Source organism: Perca fluviatilis, chromosome 21, assembly GCF_010015445.1.
Source record: "Perca fluviatilis chromosome 21, GENO_Pfluv_1.0, whole genome shotgun sequence".
In the NCBI taxonomy this organism is placed as follows: domain Eukaryota; kingdom Metazoa; phylum Chordata; class Actinopteri; order Perciformes; family Percidae; genus Perca; species Perca fluviatilis.
Window position 1 is genome coordinate 5,889,340 of NC_053132.1, and position 22,926 is coordinate 5,912,265.

The following is a 22,926-nucleotide window of genomic DNA, read 5'->3' on the forward strand; positions in this document are numbered from 1 at the left end:
TTGCAAAACCTGAAAATGAAACCATGTAAACCTCTTCTGATATAACCTCTAAATACAATTAGGAACCTGACAAAGAGCATAATATGAGCACGTTCAAACTGAGTTTTATTAACGATCATTTTTAAAAAGGACTTTAGGGCAGGGGCCTTCAACATGTTTTAAACCAAGGACCTCTATCTATCTATCCATCCATATATATAGTATACAATTGACCCTTGTGTTGTCTTCCCGTCAACCTTTTCTTTCAAAGTTTTTGACGCCTTTTTTAAATTGTAAAATCTTTCTTGTACACATTTTCAGCGCTTATTTCATATGTCCCATTTTTTTCTGATATAAAACAAAAATTAAAAATGCCCTAAAGACTTGTGTACCTTTTTTGCATAGAATACGAAACCGTTAAAATAGTAATTGTTGGCATGATTTTATAAATCATGTTTTAAAAGGTAAACATAAATGTTTACAGATGAACTGGATCTGTGGATGGCTACCTAAGTGACTACCTTACGTATAGGCCAGTAGACCTATCATCAGTGGGGATTTATATTTGCTAATATGTTGGAGTCATGTTAAGACATTTAATATATTTTTTTTAAAATACTAATTTGGAGGCCCCTATGCAATGACTCTGAGGACCCCCTGTTGAATAGCTCTGCTTTATGGGATTTGTGTGAGTCTATTTGTAAATCAGTTACAAAAGTCTTAAGACTTGAAACTAACTGTTTTCCTTCCCCTCTGAAACAATGAACGAAGACCTTTTAAAACCATTATTGTCATTTATTTATTACATACATTTCAACATCAAAAGCCCTTCTAACTGTTTTTTTTTTTTTCTCCTTCATAGAATCCACCGGGGTGAAATCAGCGTAACTGTAGCTTTAATGCACAGACCAACATGCTCACATTGATAGAAAACAAATGAACAGAAGCATTGTTTGGCACACAAATGACGCATAATAATTTCAAGTTTAAAAGTTGTTCAAACAGGTCCTGACCGGGAATCATTACTGACGTTAAAAACACTTCAGACAGCCTTCACCTTCTTTACATGATCCTCCTGCTGCCTTCCAGTTAAACTGCAGGTTCGGTCGTGGTGAGAAGTACTGAAACACGTGATGGCAACGTGTCGGTGGTAAAGACGGATCCGAGTCCTAACGGGGGTTTCAGCACCTCGTACATCTGGGATTCTCTACGCCAACCTTGGTGGAAAAGTCTAAACCTTTTCCTTCAACTGTTACCCAGCTGCAGGTTGCACCGTCAAAGGTGCGTTTGAGTTCCACTTTCTGGAATAATGAAATATTTGAGACTGTCCTCCCAAAAAACGCTCCCATAGGTCGTTTGTTCAAGCAGCAATAACGCAACATGGCATCGTGACTCCGCGTGAACATACACGCCCACTTTCTCATGCTAAGTGGCGTGTTATTTGTACGCATTTTGAGCTATCCACGTGGATGTCTACGCCGTATACAGCGCACGTACAGTACAGGCCAAAAGTTTGGACACACCTCATTCAATGTGTTTCCTTATTTTCATGATTGTTTATATTGTAGATTCTCACTGAAGGCATCAAATCTATGAATGAACACATATGGAATTATGTACTTAACAAAAAAGTGTGAAATAACTGAAAACATGTCTTATATTTTAGATTCTTCAAAGTAGCCACCCTTTGCTTTTTTTGATAACTCTGCAAACCCTTGGTGTTCTCTCAATGAGCTTCATGAGGTAGTCACCTGAAATGGTTTTACCTTCACAGGTGTGCTTTGTCAGGGTTAATTAGTGGAAGTTATTCCCTTATTAATAAAAAAGCAAAGGGTGGCTACTTTGAGGAATCTAAAATATAAGTTATTTCACACTTTTTTGTTAAGTACATAATTCCATATATAGTTGTGATGCCTTCAGTGAGAATCTACAATGTAAATAGTCATGAAAATAAAAAAAAAGGAAACTCATTGAATGAGAAAGTGTGTCCAAACTTTTGGCCTGTACCGTAAACCTATCGCGAGAAGAAAGCGACTGTTGAGTTTAGGAAAACGTCACACGCGGGTTCGGTTTAGGAAAAGAACGGGCTTGGGTTTTGGAAATTAAGAAAGCAACTGTTGGGTTTAGGAAACGTGACACGCGGGACGCGATCCCTGGTCTCCTGGGTGAGAAGTCCTGCGTTTTACCCATCCATCCAATCTCCATACGCGGATTTTCGCCCTTTCATACTACTCGCTACGGTGTAAATTCACACGCAAAGTAATGTAAGTCAATGGAGGCCAAACGGCGTTGATAAACACGATAAAAAGCGATTATGCGTCTTGATAACACGCCAATAATGGCATACGAATTGGCGGGTCATGCATACGCCATTTCACGAGATCAGTCTGAATAAAGTCATTTTTACGTTTACAGCGGTGGCGCCCTCTAGTGGCCTCCCGGAATTATGACTGATCAAAGCAGAAAGTGACAAATTATTAAAAAAACGGGACTTCCACCCAGGAGAGTTTACAGACACGTCTCCGCTGATTGAGGATCACCTGGGACACAGCCAATAAACCAGAGACACGCCCACCAAACGAGTCTCACAGCCCGCTGCACACCGCTCCGAGGAAACGTGTTGTTCAACCAGGAAACCGTAGCTAAACCGTGCACGCCATTTTTGAGATTGAACGTTCCACGGGTGTCTGTGAACCGTAATCGTATGAAAATTGTTGTATGGTTTGGAGCATGGGTTGAAATACTTGCATGTTGAATCTGCAAAGATTCAAAACGGCAAATATTTAATTTGTCCGAGCAGAAAGAGGACTTCGTTAAAACATTTTCAATACCGGTACCAATAAGGTGACTTCGATACCGGTGCCTAAACAATACTTTTGTTTTCTATACCAATTTTATGAAATCCATTTTAACAAAAAGAAACATTACGGCACAACCTTTTTATTTTCCAGCTCCTACTACGTCAGCCTGTCTCTGTGTAACGTTAGACAGCCAATCACAGGCATTATCAGATCTTGGTAGAAGCATGCTGCGTGCTTATTGGCTCACTGACACGGATGAGATTTTTAGGTTATTGATGTTGGGTATTGAATGACGAGGTATTTTTCGATACTTGATGCTTTAGAGGCAATTCGGTCGGTGCCTAAAAAGTATCAAGTTCATTACCCAGCCCTACAGCGCTACCGAATCAAGATGGAGATTTACTTGCTTCTAACTATGCGTTTGCGTGCGAATGATGGCTGCCAACGAGTCCGCCATTACCCGCATCTGTACGATGTCATTGCCGCTGCACAGTGACACCTATGGAAATAGCTGGCGACAGAGCAGTACCATATCAGAAGTTAACGTGCAAACCTGCAAAAATGGAAACGAGTCCGAGACCGTTGTGTTCATGCACGGCAGAAAATGTTGGAAAAAATGAACTGGGTTAGGTGCCGATGGCGTGTCGTTTCCCCCAGCCATGATGTTCCAGATGTTCTACTCGTTCTGAGGTCTCTGGTGCCCTCTAGTGGAATCCTACAGTAACATGCGTGGTACATCGCCAAGTATGGGAACCATTCGGTTCATGATGCAGCCGGTTGTCTCTGCCGACGCGTGGTTAAAAAGCGAGTATATCTCCAGCCTAACAGGTAAAATATGGCAGTTTGACTTTTCCACTAAAGTGTGCGTGAAGACGGAATCACCCACTAATGTACCACGTGCTGAGATTGTTGGATGTCGGAGCTGGAAAAACTTAAAAACACCATCTTGTCAAAATCGTGTCCCTTTTTTAAAGCCATGCTTTCAGCAGGAAGGACAAGTGCCTGATGTAAACGTCAGCTCCTCCACGACAAAAAGACAATAACAGTGGTTAAACATTATGGCAGAACCGACATCTTCACTTCATAAGTTTTGAGCTCCCCTCCATTTAACGCTATAAACTGTAACGACACACCTAAAAAGAACCTAAAACACAAAAAAGGTTGGCATGAAATTACACTACTTTAACTTAAATGGAACACACTCCTTTCAACATGAAGTATTAATGGCTTTAAGAGTCTACCTTCATAATAATCCTTCCCTCTCTCAACATTTAAGAGGCAGAAACAACAAAAAACGTGTCACGATGAGTTTGTCAGCAGATGGGAGGAATGAAGAAAACACACAAACATGACATTTGGATGGAAAGAGGAAGCACAGCTGACTGCCTGACATCCTGAAAAGAATACATCTACCACTTCAGATCTGCTGGAGGAGGTTATATATTAAGAAAATAAATAGATTATTTTTTATTTACATTGGACAAATCTTCTATCTTCCTTCATGGCAGCTCATTGAGTGCAGCACAAACGATCACGGTTATTTTCTGTTTAACACCTCAGACGTTTTCACAGCCCACATTTTGAACGATTAAAGTACAATGTGAATCAATTTATCAGTTCAGTGATTACCAAATCACGTGCTGCACCCTGTGGGGATCTACAGTAGGTTGGGTTTGGTGTATTTAAATAATCTGGATTACAGCACACAAGGAAAAACAGGACAAACCCAGTGTACAAGTAGCAGAGGATGAAGCATGATTACATTAATATAAAGGGCAACGAAACAGAAATTCCAGGGGCCAGATGTGTAACTATGTGTGTGTGTGAGCATTTTCCACACATTCACAAATATTTGCAAAAGGAAGAAGACCGTTTGCACCTCACGCGTTAATCTTATTAATCTCGATGCAGCATAGTATCGCGTTATTTTTCGTGGCAATACTGTATTGATACACAGACGCCAAGTATGGATCTATTGGTATATATGTGTTGGTGAGTTTGTCTGCTTGACAATCCCATTTTGCAGCAATAAAATTGAAGTGAGATGAACAAACAGAAATGTATCTTTTTAGATAAAACAAGATCTTGACAAAGTTTCCTTTTGGGGACATACAGTAATTAGAAATTGGGGGAAAAAGTTGGAAAGGCTGGAAAAAAGGTAAGAAATTGCTCTGTGTGTGTGTGTGTGTGTGTGTGTGTTTAAAAATCGCAATAATATCGTATCGTGACATAAGTATGGTGATGATATAGTATGGCGAGGCCTCTGGTGATTCCCACCCCTAGTGGTTCACATTCACTCGTCTAGTGAATTTTAAGCAAACTTTCGCATAGTCACAAAACGGAAAGACAAATTGCCTTTCCATCAACTGGTTTGACGTTAGCGCTACAAGCTACACGTGGCTGTGATCCTCCGGTAAACAGCAGAAGACGTAGAGGTTGCTAACCAGAAACAAAACAAGTCGAGAGGAAAGAGGAAAATGGAAAAGGGTCTTCAGGAATTTGGTTCGATTGGGCAAGTTAAATTTTTCTTTCATGTCAGTGAGTAAGAAAAGAAAAAAAGACTTAAAAAATACTTTATTGGCCATGATACATGCTGTCCGCAGACAAAGACCCGTTATGGGAATATCTAGGAAGATGCCGACAGGAAAACAGCTGATCAATTCTGTTATTTAATATTCGCTACGTCAGAACTTATTTCGGCAATGGCGTTTCCATATCCCAGTTAGAGCATTATTTTTCTTTCTACAAAAGCAAAAACTACCTCAAGCGAGCGTAAAAAACGCTTTGCACAATTGAGGAAGTTTATGGTTTTCATTCTGCTCTTCTAATGCAATGCAAAAAATAAAATAGGTGAATGGAAACCTGCGATTATGAATATGATTTATAAACTCAAATTAGAAGCATCACTTTTGTTTCCCTGTGTTTGTTCTTTTTTATTATATCATTATGTTAAAGTCCGTTTCTATTAAAGTGCTATAAACTAAATAATTGAGTACCTTTCTGGAGGACATTACTGCAGGTGACGGTTAACTGGTTCATCTGATAATGACATAATTAGTCCTGCGTAAAGCGATTGGACAACCTCACACCTCTTTACATCTCACTGACGCTCTAAAGTCTTTTACAGCAAACAAAGTACTTGTAGTTCTACAGTAGATGCAGACAGATAATTTTGGGTGTGTATGGCTGACTGTGGGAGGGACACACACACACACACACGCTGGTTTAATCGTCCGACAACAACTAAAAAAGAAACAACCTCTCCTGGTCATGAAGGGGAGATGCAGACTGGGCTTGGTCCAGTGTAAGTTCTCAGGTGAGATGAAGAAGGCAAAATGTGCACAGTGTGTAAACATGACTTGCTTTAACAAAAGAACAGAAAGAACAGGGGCCGGGAGGACTTCAGCTCTAAACGTTACACAACCTACTTCCTAGAAGTCGTTTGCTCTGGGACGGCCGTCGGCTGAGGAATGTGTTCAGATCTTATCGTCTACAAAGTGCTCGTGGGGGGGGGAGAGCTCACGAAGTTTCGGCTGCGTTAATCTGATCGCCAGTGTTCCTTTTTTATTTTCCAAATAAGTGTGTGTGACAGCATGGCTCATCTTACTGTCAACACACACAGGCTAGTAATAAAAGATGCCCTGTGGTTTATGAGGAGAACAGTTTTTGAACCTACATATTTAAAGTGTGTGTGTGTGTGTGTGTGTGTGTGTGTGTGTGTGTGTGTGTGTGTGTGTGTGTGTGTGTGTGTGTGTGTGTGTTGATGTGTGTGTGTGTGTGTGTGTTTTGTAATCATAAACTCACTATCCTGCAGGTCACAGTTGGGCCAGGGCTCAAACGGACATTATTTTAAAAGGAATAGTTCAACATTTTGGGTAATTACACTTCTACACTTTCTGTCGGAGCGTTAAAGCTCTGGAGTTGGGACGTGGTTAGCTTAGCTTAGCATAAAGCAGCACTTCCAACGCTCACTTATTAACACGTTATGTGGTTTGTGTTTATACGTACATAAAGAGAAATGTTAAAAAGATCATTTGTTGTTTTAGGGGGGACGTTACTTTCTAGAAGTATTGACTGTGCGCAGCTTCCTGAAGTCTTGTCGCCATGTTTGGTGCCAACGTCTCATTCTCATAAACGGGTTCCAATGATATCCCACAAAATTACAGCGAGCGCCAAGAGGTCACGTTTAGCAGACATGAAAGTTAAGTTTAGCGCCTGTTACAGTTATGTTTATTTGAAGAAAAGGTGCCGACAGTTACGTTTAGGCACCAAAATGACTAGTTAAGATTAGAAAAAGAGTTTGTGGTTTGGGTTAAAACACCGGTCCCCTTAAGTTTTACTCCCAGGACACGAACACCCGTTTCCTGGGTGAAAGTCTTGGGTTTTCCCCTTAACTTCTTCCGGGACACAACCTCCACTCCCCGGCTTGAAAGCCCTGCGTTTTAGAAGTCAAACATCCACCCCAACCTCCTCCCTAAGTGGATCTTTGCCGTCTTATACAGCAACAGTCAATGTGGTGCTCACGATAATTAATACGTGGAATACAAACGAATTACAGTGTCTTTTGTCAGTGTCTTTTGTCAGTGTCTTTTGTCAGTGTCTTTTGTCAGTGTCTTTTGTCAGTGTCTTTTGTCAGTGTCTTTTGTCAGTGTCTTTTTCAGTGTCTTTTGTCAGTGTCTTTTGTCAGTGTCTTTTGTCAGTGTCTTTTCGTAGCTATGTGTACGAACGGTTAGTGAGAACAGACCGTCTCTCTGCAGACACCAAAACCTGTGCACCGGCAGCGCCTTGCAACCTGCGCTACACTGAGATGAGTAGTACTGGGCGGATGGATAAACTGTTGCTTGTCAAGAAGTAGTTCTAGCACATAAGTCCCACCTAAACTCACACGTTGTTTTTAAACCTTTCTTTGTAGGAAGTGTTTGCAAGTACTATAGGCGGAGCATTTCCCAACATGTTGAACTATTCTTTTAACAATATAAAAGTATTTTTTTTTTTTTTTTTTTTTCCTACTTCAGAGCTTTAACGTATACATCAAGGATGATCACTTTTTTTCATTACAACATACAAACATTTGTTAAACACCTCTGGCAAACATTTAGCCCTCATAGGGCTGTTTGTTTTATACTGGCCATGAGTAAGTCACCAAGGCAATCATATAAATGAAGTGAGAACTATGTAAGTCAAACACAAACATGTTATTCCTCCATCCCCTTCTTAAATCAATTCCCAGACTGTACTCCCAACTAATCAGGAGATCATAAGCTGTGCTCAGTCGGAACCACTCTCCTTCCTAGCGCTCTAAATCCACTGTGTTAAGCTACAGATGCCTATAAAAAGTCAAGTGAAAAGGTCTTAAAAAGAGGAGGGCCGAGCAACCAGTTACCTAGTTGTGACTCACACATTCGTGGCCCCTCGCTGTTGGTCGTTTCTACGTAATGGCACACTTCGGCAGCACAGTACAGGCGTGCTACTCTGCCTTGGATCCTTTGTCCCCGGAGGAGCCTCGGAGGTAGGTGTCGTAGAAGAACAAGGCAAAGAGGACCAAGTAGCTGAGGTACATGAGGAAGCCCCACGCCACGTTGTCCACGTTGGAGGGGCAGTGCACGTCGTGCATCCAGTGGTACACCAGGCCCAGGACCGCCAGGCCCATCACCATCTGCAGGATCTGCGTGGCCGTGATGACCATGGCGCAGGGACGGGGCACCCGCAGGCCGGCCGCCCGTGCCGCGTAGTAGGTGTACATGAGCGAGTGGACCACGTAGTTCATGGTCATGAACCAGCCGCCGCCCGCCACCTGGTCCTTGTAGGAGTACCAGGAGTAGAGCAGCACGGTGATGTGGTGGTACCAGTGCAGGAAGATGAGGCGCTGCTTCCGGAGGATGATGAACACGGTGTCACCTGGGAGTAATCATTTAAATAATTCATTCAATAAAATGTTATACTTTCATACTAATCCCGCAAGGGAAATGACAATGTTTTCACTCTGTTAGAACACATACACAGGTCTGAAATACACACACACATACTATCACTAATGATAGATTATAGATACTACATGCACTAATGGAGAGATGTCAGAGTGAGGGGGCTGCGACTGCTGGACAGGCGCCCCGAGCAGTTGGGGGTTCGGTGCCTTGCGCAAGAGCACCTTGGCAGTACCCAGGAGGTGAACTGGCACCTCTCCAGCTACCAGTCCTTCTCCGTACTTTGGTCCATAGGGGTGAAAATCACGTTTTATCACGATACAATATGATATTGATTCTTAGGACAACCATACAACATTTCATCATATCACAAAGTCTGCCACGATATGATTTTGATTCAATTCAACTCAGGGGCCTGCGAGCATAATGAGACGATACACAAGCCCATTTAACACAATCAGTTACATGCATTTGCAAAAAGCAACTAAAATATGATTTGACAATTTTATTACTAAGCTCTTCCATTTATATTAGAAACAAACTACTCTTTTTAATAAAAATAAATATAAAGTGGGAATAATATAAAAATAAGGGCTATCTTAAAGATAACGATATGCATCGATATTTTCACGTTGCATCGATGATATTGGATCATTGAGGACAGAATAGTTACACCCCTACCTGGGAGAGGAAACGGCAGCCAAATGTGTTTGTAGCACGATTAACGTAAACTGTCATGAGATGAAAACTGGCATCGCATTCCTGTTCGGATTAGTAAACGTCGTTTGTGATTTTAATCCTGTGTGAATCTGCCATAAAAAATCCACTGCAAATTACCAACCATGTTTCCCCAAACACAGAGGCTGTGTGGTAATATTAGTCCCGTGGGAATCTGCATCTCTATGATTTAGGGTCGTATTGGTGGTGTTTGCAGTTATAAATGAAAGTTTTAAACAGAGCATTGACTTCGTCTCCCTGGGATAATGTCAGAAATTGGAGGAAAATACAGACTTCACTTATCCCGAGGGGAATGCACCGCATGAAACACAGACGTGGTGGTGGGGGTAATTTCTAAATCACATGAGGTCCCCTTGTAAATAGGGATTTATTCTTTGATCAAATAGTTCCCAATTTAAATCAATATTCTGCCACTTTTAGACAAAGCTCTTGTGTGCTACTCTCAAAGTAAGGTATGGAAGAAGAGCTGCACTCATTTTAAGTTTACCTCCAAAATAACTGTTGGCTTGTTTACAACCTGTTTGAGGATCTGACTGCTTCCTTGCTCCATCAGTTTTTATTGTGATGATACTGCTGTGTTATCATAAACCAGAATGATCCTTTATCTCAGATTTTTTTAAGGCTTATTTGGACAGATAACATATTCAGGTCTTAAAACAGTATAGATCCTGTAGTAAACTAATGGCCCGACCAATAGGTGGATGAAGACACTCTTCCTGTCTGCGGCTGAAGAAACGCTGTATCGATCATCCACTAATGGGATTTTGTTGCCACCTCAGCATCTGCCTCTATTTCCCAGAGCACTCCGGTCTCTGAGTCCGACAGAAAACATGAAGAGACGAGATCAGCGTGCAGACAGGGAGACAGCATCGCCGCCCAGAGAGGCAGCTCTTAAGGTTAGTGACTGAAAGTGTCTTTCCTATTTTAAGACCGTCCAGCGCCAACGTTGTTTAAGTAGCAAATGCACCTGCGCCCATCTGTGCGCCCATGGGCATGCTGGTCTTACAGTGAGGTGTGTTCAGGTGCATTCTTGGCATCATGTTATCTTGTGGCAGCAGAAAGTTATCACGCCATTGACCAACAAAAACCTGCACCAGGCGCTTCACAACGTGCGCTTAGATCGTTAAAATAGGGCCCTTAGAGTTTAAGTGCTCCAAGAGGGATTTGATTTGGTCACTCAAGGTTTAGGGGCAACTATTATATCGCATTTTCAGGTTCATACTTGTATTTTGTACTAGAACATGTTTGTTTACATGCTTTAATGTTTAGTGTATTTTCTCATACTGCCCATGGCTGCTGCACCTGTATTCACCCTCTGTGCGAGATGCTCTGTTGGAGCGCCGGAGCGTTCAGAACAGTCGGAAATCTGAACGTTTTAGCTCACGGGGATTTCTCTAAAATACGTTTACCTCCTTATTTGAACATTATAACATTGTACATAGGACAGACAACACTGAAAAGCATAATATGTCCACTTTAAAGTTGCGACTCGTTGCATGGAACTATCCTGACGTAAGAAGGCTGTAACAGCACTGCTGCTTTTTATCTTCATCTTTATTGAAAGGATATTCAACATGTTTACTCATTACCTGGAGATAAATCAAGAAATGTCATCTTAAACTCCCAAAAAGATGATGGTCAAGAGATTAAGAATTCTGGTTAAATAGTAATTAAATGTGTTTTTTTTAGACTTCTAAGTTACATACAACCATTGTTTCATCATCTTTTGACCTACAATAGAGATCATCTCACATTTCAGTAGATTCTGACATTTAGGACAATATCAGAGAGAGAGAAAGTACTAAAGGAAGCCTTACCCAGCTCAGGGGCCTTGCTAAGAACAAAGGCGTAGGCCCAGAATTTGCTGACGGGGGCGCTGTAGAAGCTGGTGTCACACACTGACTGTCTGAAGCCGTTGGCTGTGAGGACGTGCAGCATGTACAGTCCGGTCCTCAGTGCTCCTATGATACTGCAGAGTGAACCCACAACATGCAACACACATTAGCAGACAGTTAAAACGCCTACTTGTCTCCTGACTTCTTTTTTTGAGAGCTGCTCAAATACTAGGGCTGCAGGATATGAGGAAAACATGCAATAACGTTGTTGAATATCGCGATAACAATATCAATGTGATAAATAAACAAATATTAAAGTGTATTCAGTTCTGCTGCTTTCAGTATTCGGCTAAAATACAACAAATGGCTTGTTGAATTTAAAACAAATGAAAGGAAATCATTGCCGACATTCTTTTATTGAACAAACTGAACATTGAATTATATATAAAAAGGCACCGCTAAAAAAACATTAAGTTCAATTTTCTACAGAATTTTTCTTTAAACTAACACAAAAAAAAGTGTTTTTCGCGATGTGTAAATTGCGGCAGTTGATATCGCGATGACGATTTAAAAAAAATAAATAAAATGTTTTGTGCAGCCCTATCCAATACCAACTTGTCTTTCATCCTGAACTGAAAACAGATTTTTGGACTGAGATTTTCAGTTGAATGACCCAATATTGACCCTTAAAAATGCAAGATCAATCATTTCTCTTGGTTCCCTTTTTAGTCCACAATATGAAGTGAAAAGTCATTCCATATAATTCCAAGGCCTTAAAAGGTTTAGCTGCCACCTACTGTAATTAATATGTGGAGTGAAATGCAGTGTAATCCACCCCAAAGATCGTGCTAAAAGACCAGATAAGAAAAAAGAAATATAAAAAGGATAAAAATGCAAGATAAAAAAAAAGTTATATAAAGAAATGTGCAGGGGGCATTACCACCCTGATGGCCTGAGGATAGAAGCACTATCCGAGACTGTGGTTTTTTAATTTGCACTTAAAGCAATTTTATCTACTGTTGTAAAAATGTTGTTCACAGCGTATATTCTGAGAAGAGTCCGCCTGATGCTATTAAATCTTCTAGAATCAAATCTGATCAAAACAAATCCAATCTGGGCTTTCTGCTTCCAGCTCAAACAGGGAGATCAGAGCCAATATCCAGTTTTACACTAGTAAAATCCCTTCCTCACGGTTTCTATTTTAAGTAGCTAATTTAATTCTCAGGTTACCTCGTTGGATATTATACACACGATACAGGCTGAGGCTGAAGCACACAACCCGATCATTCCTAAGGCCTCCCAAAACAGTTCATGTCATTCAATACAGTCCTCTCCCACATCAATCTCGAATAAAATAGGATGCTTTCAGTCTGGAGCCCTGATGTGTGACGGTGTAATCATTCAGTCATCGCTGAATATAGAATATAAAACATCTCATTTCAAAAGTCAAGACTCTTCCTAGGTCACAAACTTTAGCCTTAAAAGCACCATATTCACAACCCATGGCAAGTTTCCAGAGTTTACTCAACACGTCCATTGTTCAGCTCTGTCGATACAACCCTCTGAGAGCCCTGCATTCATAGCACAGTGCAATCATACATTGATCCAGGGATTGCAGGAAGTAATGTTGTAACTATATTAAAAAAACAAACGAGCAGATATAAACCCTATACGACTTTTCTTTGATTTTGCAAGCTCAAACTGTAATCTCGTTTGGTATTTAGTTTCCCCTATTGACTTAAAAAATGTAAATACATCTCTCCACTGCTTTGCAGAACAGATAAAACTAAAAAAGTATGACTGGAATGACGACTGACAGACTCCCTCCTTCACTTTCATTGTCTATCGGTGATGAATCAAAGAAATAATCTTATTTTGACATCTTTACAAGCCAAGCCACGAAGCTGCCATGTTAACGCTGATTGGATCACACTGTGGCCGTTTCTTCTCTTCGTCTACATTTACATTGCTACGTTTTCGTTTTTTAAGCTCCAGTTGAAGAACTAACCTCAGTTTAAACTTAGACGCCCAAACCAAAATATCAACAGTCTCACATACTGGGCATGCTTGTGCCGGGGTAAACAGGAAACCGCATGTATACCCCGCCCATTACCGGTAGTTGCCATGGTAACGTTAGTAGGTTAGTCTCAGAGAAGAGACTGCAACACAACCCCGCGGATTTCAAACCAAAACGGTCAGAAGGGTTTTCAAATGTCTCCAGTTTAGGGGCTCGGAAACGCCAGAGCAGGGGGAATGAGAGGGGGAAACACCAGAGCAGGGGGAATGAGAGGGGGAAACACCAGAGCAGGGGGAATGAGAGGGGGAGACACCAGAGCAGGGGGAATGGGGAGGGGGAAACACGGGGGGGGGAATAGAAAAAGGGAAACACCAGGAGGAATGAACGAGAGGGGAAACACCAGAGCAGGGGGAATGAGAGGGGAAACACCAGAGCAGGGGGAATGAGAGGGGAAACACCAGAGCAGGGGGAATGAGAGGGGGAAACACCAGAGCAGGGGGAAATGAGAGGGGGAAACACCAGAGCAGGGGGAAATGAGAGGGGGAAACACCAGAGCAGGGGGAATGAGAGGGGGAAACACCAGAGCAGGGGGAACGAGAGGGGGAAACACCAGAGCAGGGGGGAATGAGAGGGGGAAACGTAGAAAAAGATAATCGTTTTTAAACCAAAACGTAGCGATGTAAATGTAGCCTTCATCTTTCTTAGGTTGTGGTAAAGGATGAACCGAGAGATTTCCTACATATATTTCTTATTGTCAACTAATCCCATGAAAAGACACAAACCAACACCGTGTTAGTCTGTCTCTAAATTCGTCCTGACTTGCTGTCGATCACTGTGGGAAGCCAAAATCGTGCTCGTGATTAAAACTGAATTAATTGTGCAGCCGTGGCAAGAGGTTCTTGTTACCTCTGTGTTCTACTCCGTATCATTCATGCATTATATTCGGGCCCGTCCTTTAAGTACACAGCTTTAAATCCAGTGTGTTGGTGACAGTTCTGTCATCGAACTGGTTTCAGACGCCAACACATTCCCAGCGCTCTTCCAGCACTGGTGGCGTCCTGTAGGTTAAGAGCAATGATGATGATGTAATCCTTCCGTTTACCCAGAAAGCCTCATAATTCACAGTCGAATTACTCGCCTTTGTGAGCGGTTAACACAGCTTATCTCATCTCTTATCTTAAGAGAAATAAAATGATATTCTGGCCTACAGTGACCTTTAGACTCTTTGTTAGACCTATCCTCTGTAACACACTGCAGACTGGGAGTGTAACTTACAATCATTTCCTGTATCCATCAATTGGTCGATCACTGAATTCAATTCAATGTAAGTCATTCAGTCTATGAAATGTCCCGGACCATTTTCCAGAGCAAATTCAGCAATTGAAAAAACACCCAAAAAGATTCAAGTTAAATTATATAAATAAGGGGAAAAAAAGCCTCAAATCCTCACGTTTAAGGAGGATCACAGCGGAGAACATTTGGTGTTGTTCTTGATAAATGACTAAATCAGACATTAGATTTCCTGTCGTCTATATCCTTCACGTTCCACTTCCGGGATTGCTCCGGTGCTGCACGAAATTCCACCGGATTTTTTTTAATTCGGTGGATTTGTGAGGACTATGGTTAACTGCTCCTCAGATCTCTGCAGGGTAAATCCAGACAGCTTGCTAGACTATCTGTCCAATCTGAGCTTTCTCTCGCACGATTACTTTGCAGCGGCTCTGTGTGGAGTTCAGCACCGCCCAAGACGATTGTGATTGGTTTAAAGAAATGCCATTAAACCAGAGCACGTTTTCCTCCCATCCCCGAATGCTGTGTGGACTCGCCAGACCCTCCTTCAGCGCGCTTTGGAGGAGGGTCTGGCAAAACGAGACTAGAGTTCCTGTGACTCCACTAAATCAAAGCCCAGCGGTTTTGGCGCTGCAGCGGTCTTGACTGGGACTCACCTGAAGATGGCCAGACTGAGAGACCACAGCACTAACGGGCGTCGCAGGTTCAGCTTCGGCCTTTCCCTCATGAAGTGCTGACCGCCGAATACGAGCGCAGCGTACAGGCCACAGAACATGAACGCCTTGCTCCTGTGGACGGGAAACAGCATTATTATAAACTAATCAGCACTACTGAATAAAACAGAATAGACCTTATTATCTGGGAAAGTGAGAGGTGTAGGGCGGCAACTAACGATTATTTTCAAAGTCGATTAATCTGTCGATTAGTTATTTGGTCTATTAAATGTCAGAAAATGTGGATCAGTGTTTCTCAAAAGCCCAAGGTGACATCCTGAAATGTCTGGTTTTGTCCACAACTCAAAGATATTCAGTTTACTGTCCCAGAGGAGAGAAGAGACTAGAACATATTCACATTTAACAAGCTGACATCGCAGAATTTAGATTTTTTTTTAAATGAATCAAACCAACTTATTATCAAAGCAGTTGGTGATTAATTGAATAGTTGACAACTAATCGATTCATCTTTGCAGCTCTAGTGAGGTGTCTGTTGCTTAGCCTAGCCTCATTAATATTAATAGGGTGGACAAAATAATAGAAACACCTGTCAATATAAGAGCACAACTAACTAGATTCTCCAAAATGCAGTTGAATATATAGTATATCCTCCATGAAGGTAGGTTTTATTGCAGGACTGTTTCATCAGTTTAAGCTAGGTGTACCTAATAAACTGGCAACTGAGCGTAAAGAAGAACTGGGAACAAACGAGCAGTGTGCAGGTTTTTGCAGATAATTAAGAGCCAGCAACTGTCTCTTAGAAATTGAGAAAACGGATACACCTGCTACTTCGTGGGGATTTCAGTGTTAAAGATTTTGTAGATTTAGTACAAATGATAAGAAATATTTCCTTCAACATCATTTGACATAAGGAGTAGCCAAAAAGCCAGTATTTTAGAATCAGTGTTGAGTTGAATTATCTGAAATAAGCTCCTTTAAATGTTCTTTGACCTTTATCAGGTTACAAAAAGAGGAAGAAGACAGCTTCCTGACAAACAGCCGTGCTAAACCCTAAATCACCTGAGTCAGGCCCTGAACTACTACCGGATTATACAGATACAGTGCTGTTACGTAACCCACATTACACAATTAGGACCAGACAACTGCAATTAAAAAGGTCCTATGACATGCTGCTCTTTGGATGCTTTTATATAGACCTTAGTGGTCCCCTAATACTGTATCTGAAGTCTCTTTTATATAGACCTTAGTGGTCCCCTAATACTGTATCTGAAGTCTCTTTTATATAGACCTTAGTGGTCCCCTAATACTGTATCTGAAGTCTCTTTTATATAGGCCTTAGTGGTCCCCTAATACTGTATCTGAAGTCTCTTTTATATAGACCTTAGTGGTCCCCTAATACTGTATCTGAAGTCTCTTTTATATAGACCTTAGTGGTCCCCTAATACTGTATCTGAAGTCTCTTTTATATAGGCCTTAGTGGTCCCCTAATACTGTATCTGAAGTCTCTTTTATATAGACCTTAGTGGTCCCCTAATACTGTATCTGAAGTCTCTTTTATATAGACCTTAGTGGTCCCCTAATACTGTATCTGAAGTCTCTTTTATATAGACCTTAGTGGTCCCCTAATACTGTATCTGAAGTCTCTTTCCTGAAATTCAGCCTTGGTGCAGAATTACAGCCACTAGAGCCAGTCCCACAGTGACCTTTCCTTAGGATGTGCCATTTCTGTGTCTGTAGCTATTGAGGAGGAGAGAGGGGGGGGGCAAGGTGGAGGGTGGGGGTGTGGTCTTGACCAACTGGCACTTTGCTCGTTTGAAAGCCATGATGTCTCTCTCTCTCTCTCTCTCTCATGGGTGGGCCAAATTCTCTGGGCGGGCAAAGCAGAGAAAGGGGAGGTAACCTTGCTCCTTATGACCTCATAAGGAGAAGATTCCTGATTGGTCCATCTGAGCTTTCATTTTCTCAAAGGCAGAGCAGGATACCCAGGGCTCGGTTTACACCTATCACCATTTCTAGCCACTGGGGGACTATAGGCAGGCTGGGGGAACGCATATTAATGTTAAAAAACCTCATAAAGTGAAATTTGATTTGAAATGATCTGACTGTCTGTTTGCTGAGGCCATGAGTCAGGTAAACCCACGACCAGTACATCATGTTTTTATACACCCATCCTTCAGCCTTATACTTATCCTCATTTTTAATCACAGCAAAGGATTAACGGAGATTAGATGTTGACACAGTGACCATTTAGACTGCCAGATCGGAGTGATGAGGCAATTTTAACTGGGCACCCCTCCCCCCTCCCTCCGGCTTATCAACAACCACCAGCGATATCATTTCAATTAACAGAAGAATATGACGACAGAGAGGAAAAGGTCAACTCTCCACTCAGAATACTAAATGGTAGAGAAAAGGATGATGTGTGCACCGTGACGCTGCTGCAAGAAAAAGAACAGCAATGCTGGATTTTTTTTTTTTTTTTCTTTAAATCCAGACTGTGTGACTGCATTAAATCTGGGAGGCTGTGCGTGTGTCTGAGGTGGTTTGGGAATAGACCAGATGACTAATCCAGATTGGCATAATACACGTTAGGCCGAGTAGATGCCGCTTGACCCAGTTAATGCTACGGGGGCTTCGGGTAGCCATTCCCAGTCCAACCATGTTGGAAGCAGAAAAAACCTGCATGAAGCCAAAAGCCCCCAGGGATGTCCAGAGAGGAGCTGCTAGAGTAAAATATTTTAAAAAAGGGTAGATTACAATTTATTGTCCTAAAAAGGATATACTTTTTCACAGCAAGAACACATATACAGTAGATACACACATAGAAACATACATATATAAATATATATAGACGATACACAAAATCTCCATGAATGCATTCATCATCCCACTTCATAACAGTGTCAAAGAGGCAGATTGTTCAGGGCTGCGATCGTAGAGAGGCTGCGTTGTGTCTCAGAAGGAAGCGTCTTGCTGCCCAGCGAGATCTGATTGTCTCTAAAAGTACTTTACAGAACAATCCCGTGTTTATTAAGCTAGTATCTACAGTACCTTCCACTCCAAGCACTCCTACAGTTAAACTCCATGCCTTCCCTTTTCTGCCGTTTTCTTTCGATATGGAGAAAAATCAGATATCACGATATTCTTGACCAAATACCTCGATATCGATATTGCAGCGATATTCTAGGGTTGACAATTTGGTGCTTTAACAAAATATCTCCACACTTAGATTTAAGATAAATAATCCTCAGTAATGTGGACATAATGTCTAAGTGGGGAAAAGGCAAATAATGGAACAGCAAGAACAGTCTGGTAAGTTCAGAAAATGACATTACTGTAATGCAGCCTTTAAAACCAGGAAAAGACACCACTTATATCATATCACGATATGACGATATCCAAAACCTGAGACCATATCTAGTCTCATATCACGATATCGATATATTGCCCAGCCCTATATCTTATTATGTTTTTCCACCTCCGAGATGAATCTCTTGTCGTCTGTGGTGTTGTAGACGAGGCGGTGTCTTTTGGTAAACTGACTGGATGCTCTCGCGGTTTCCCTTCCTGCCCGGCTGTCTCAACGCCCTGCGGCTCGAGTGATACTAGACCTGGCTGGCGTGAGTCTGTAGCAGCGCAAAGCGCCGCTTCACGCCCGCTTCTGGGATGCGCCGCGGCACAGCTGGTGGAATATAAAGCATCGACTTGAACGGCTGCTATTGCTCGCGGCGCTTTCGGAACGCAGCGCAGACACGACCGGAGGAAAATAGGGGTTAAAAAAGTCTTTCTGAAAAGCAGCAAATCCCCCCCTAAACTCCTTTGTTCATGTATTTTCTTTATTAAACTTCTGTGAATCCAACAAGATAAATGTATGTATGTATGTATGTATGTATGTATGTATGTATGTATGTATGTATGTATGTATGTATGTATATATATATATATATAACAAAAAATATTTCATGCAACACGACACCAGCTGGCAGGGTCGCCTGTGACTTGATCTCATGTCTTCGTTGGTTACACAACACACATCAGACAGCGACAGGGTTTGTGTGTATAAGTGAAGGGTGAGTCAGGTTACAATAACAGTTCAGCAGGCCAAGTTTTAAAGTTACACTGCAGTATGTGCTGTTATGTATGCATGCTCTTTGTGCAAAGCAAATTCCCCTAGGGGGCAATAAAGGTATCATTCATTCATTAAAAAAAAATATCCACAGATTAATCGATAATCAAAATAAATATCTGCAATCCTAATTTTAAAGAAAAGCAATGCAGGCAATCGTATCGGCACTAATTCATTGACACTTGTACACACCTCCGAATATTTAGAAGAGGTAGATTTGTCACCCTCAAAAAAATATGATCCATTCCCCAAACGAGGTAAAACTAACCGTTCAGGGGCTCAAAACATGTTCGAAAAAAAAAAAAGAACGGTGTCTACGTTGGGGGGGGTTAAAGGACACAACAGGAGCTTGAAAAATTAAGATGTAATTTCATGTGTCATGTCGTGTCGTTTCTGTAGGTTTTAAACGTTGGAGCTTCTGGCTTTAACGGTAGTCTCATTCTCTAATAGATTGTTGAGATGTACATGGTTCCTAAAAAAACATCAGGAAAGAGGTGGGATGTTTTGAATATACAGAAATTTTTGAACAAAACAGGTGAATAATCATGTTACATAAATAAAGACATTTGCAAAAAAATTCACCAGAATGCAGGAAATGAAGTGTTTGACGCTCAACACTTCCTGGGCTAGGACCCCCGAGACCCCACGGTTATAACATGTGTGTCCCACCACCACCCCCCAATGTTGAAAACCTACGCCCTTGGTGCCAGAACCAACAAAGAAGCAGTTGGGACTAAAGAGGGGAGGCTTAAGGACCGACACACCAACCCGACAGCCGACCATCGGACCGATCAGTCGGCTCCCCGAGGTCAAAAACGTACCTCGGACGACGCCGACTTGAGCGTACGTTCTGCGCGTGCACGAGACGTAATACGTCTCCAGAACGGCAGGCGGCGCTAATCTGTATTGTCGCCCCAAAAAATTAAAAACCGGAAATGACGGAACATCTCTCTAGACCTCGTAAACACAGAGGGCCTGATTTACTAACACTAGCAGAGTTTGCGCTGCGTCTGTTTATGAGAGTTCGGTAATAGCGCACGCTATGCTTCCACATGTTGCGTAGTATTTATCAACCCTGACACCCATCAGCCAATCAGCGTACTGGGGGGGGGGGGGGGGGGGGGGTTTTAACCTCGATACTGATGACTATATTAATATGGTGATGGAGATTCAATTTCATCTTTGATTTCTTCCAGTAACTCTAATATTGCATGGCTGCTTGATCCGTAACGCTAAATGATGTTGTGTTCACTGACAAAGTGTGATTCTTGTGTTAAAAATATTTTCAGCCTCGCCTATGTCTTCGTCTTGCTCAAATGACTGTTGCCATTTCACCAGCGGCATAAAGGTCTACGAGGAAACTCGACTGCGGCTGGTTTAGACCGGCTTTTAAGAGGCGGAGAATTTCCCCCGCAGAATAGAGGCGCGCTCCTACTGGCAGTCTTTATAAATACCACGGAGTATATAATTAGGGGCACTTTGCGCTTATCCTCCCACCTTTTTGGGTGGAACTCCCACTTTCCCCACGACCCTCCCACGAACGCATATTGAAAGCGCAACTTGTCTCTTCTCGCTCATGTGGCAGACGATCTGCGATTTTACCCAAGCGCGCCCTGTTTGTAAATAGCCCGCATCGGTTACGTCCGTCTTTGCGACCAATTAGCGCCTGGAAACAGGCGCAAACGGCTTGATAAATCTAGCCCAGAGCACGCTGTTGTCAGTCATGGTCACGATGGCTAATAATAAGAAGAAACGCGGTGTCAGCTCCGGTTTTCTCGCGCACTGATTCGCTAGTCAAGGCCTCGCACTCCACCAATCAGACTGGTCATCGAGTCCGACTCATTCAACATGTCAAATCAGCCCTAATTAAAGCCGACGGCTCCTCCGATTGACTGATGACGGCACGGAACGGACTCGAGTCAGCGACCTCGCCAGACTGTCCGATAGCCGATAATCGGGTTGCTGTGTCAGGGCCTTAAGGGAAAGAAAAGGAGTCATCCTGTTATGTAAATTGAAGCAAACTGGCATGAACCTGCTTGTCTGGACGAATAAGTGTGTGACATAACAGCCAAGTTACATGACGACTCAGCAGAAGGAATGCTGAAGCAGGCCCAATCATCAACACAAGGCTTTCCTTCACTCGCTACTCTTTAAAAAGGAGTCTACATCTTCCACACGTGTGCACAGTGGAGGAGGGAACGGGGATGGTGTTGCACTTTTCCCCCTGGAGCTTTATTAGGCTTCATTTGACAGCTCACTTGCCTCTGTAACAGAAACACAGCATTGCATAGGCTCACTTAACATGTGGTCTTCTTAGGTTTCCCTGTTGCTAAATGTGAGGGATCTCTCCCTCTGTACAACACTCTGTATCAATGTGAGCTCTGATTGAACCCATTTGCTTTGTGTGTATTCAAGTGACAGCACACGTTTTCTGCATACACAGCACACACGGCTACAGTTATTTCCCATGCAGCTGTTAATTTAATTAAAAGAAAGATTCAATTGAGACCGACCTATGGGAGCACGGATGAAGTCGTGTCTTGCATCCTCAAGGACGTTTGAATTAAAGCTAATTTAGGGGATTTTCGATGTATTTTAGCCTGGGACTAGACACAGTAACGTGCACAATAAATCACACTCACGGAGGAGATGTGGGCAGCTTAATAATAATGTAAGACACTGGGTCAGCATGGCGAGCAGCGCTGACAGGACATGAGGTAACGATGCAGACAGAGCCCACCACCCACCACAGTCTGTACGGGAGGAGGAGGAGGAGGACCAAGCCCACATTTTTATCATATTTGTTTAGCATTTCTGGAAGATAATTGTCTCCCGTATACATACCAGTTTTCCTGCATCCATTCCAGGGCTCGTCTTTCGTCGAAAAGTCGCTCGAAATCATACTCCGCTAGCGGGGGATTTAGCTCACTCGCGTTCATTTTTTTTATCGGCTTTTCTTCGCTATAAACACCCGAAGTTTCTGGAGAATTTTTTGGCGGGGAGGAAAGAAACGTGACCGCGCCGAACCGGCCTACTGACGTGGTACAGACAGCGTGACTTCTGCTCCTTTATCCAGCAGATATTAACTGGATTATCACCGGCTGGAGTCCGGGACGACGGGAGAGGATGAGGTACCACCAGATGCACTTCCCCACTGCCTCTCACTTTCCTCACGGCCATCAAGCTAGCTAAAATCAAACAATGCTTTCCGGTTTGAACTTTCAAAATAAAACGCGCCGCCGCAATGACGCAGCAAATGAGTGTGCCATTGTTCTTGGGCTTTCATATTGGCAGCCTTTAATGCTTCAGGTCAGGCAATATTGACACTTTTTTAGTTTGGGGGTATTTATATGGGCTCAGATAAGGGATAATAATGATGCATATTTTTTTAATTGTTATTTGTTATTTGCACTGTTACCTACTTTGTAGGCCTACTGCAACTGCTGCACAATGTAGCCTATTACACAGTCTTGAAAAACTATCTAGAGAACAGCTCAGATCAGCTTGGAATATGCTACCAATAATGCGGTGTAATTACTACT

At 42.3% G+C, this 22,926-nt stretch overlaps 1 protein-coding gene across 1 annotated transcript; it reads right to left on the reverse strand.

Moving 5' to 3' along the window:
* Positions 1–6,833: 6,833 nt before the first annotated feature.
* On the reverse strand, positions 6,834–22,556 carry LOC120550768 (elongation of very long chain fatty acids protein 6-like). Its single transcript, XM_039787605.1, has 4 exons — positions 22,229–22,556; positions 15,241–15,372; positions 11,260–11,411; positions 6,834–8,678 (listed from the first exon to the last, which is right to left on the reverse strand). The coding sequence occupies exons 1-4, from the start codon at positions 22,321–22,323 to the stop codon at positions 8,248–8,250; spliced, it is 810 nt and encodes a 269-aa protein (XP_039643539.1). The 5' UTR covers positions 22,324–22,556; the 3' UTR covers positions 6,834–8,247.
* Between the last annotated feature and the right edge of the window lie 370 nt (positions 22,557–22,926).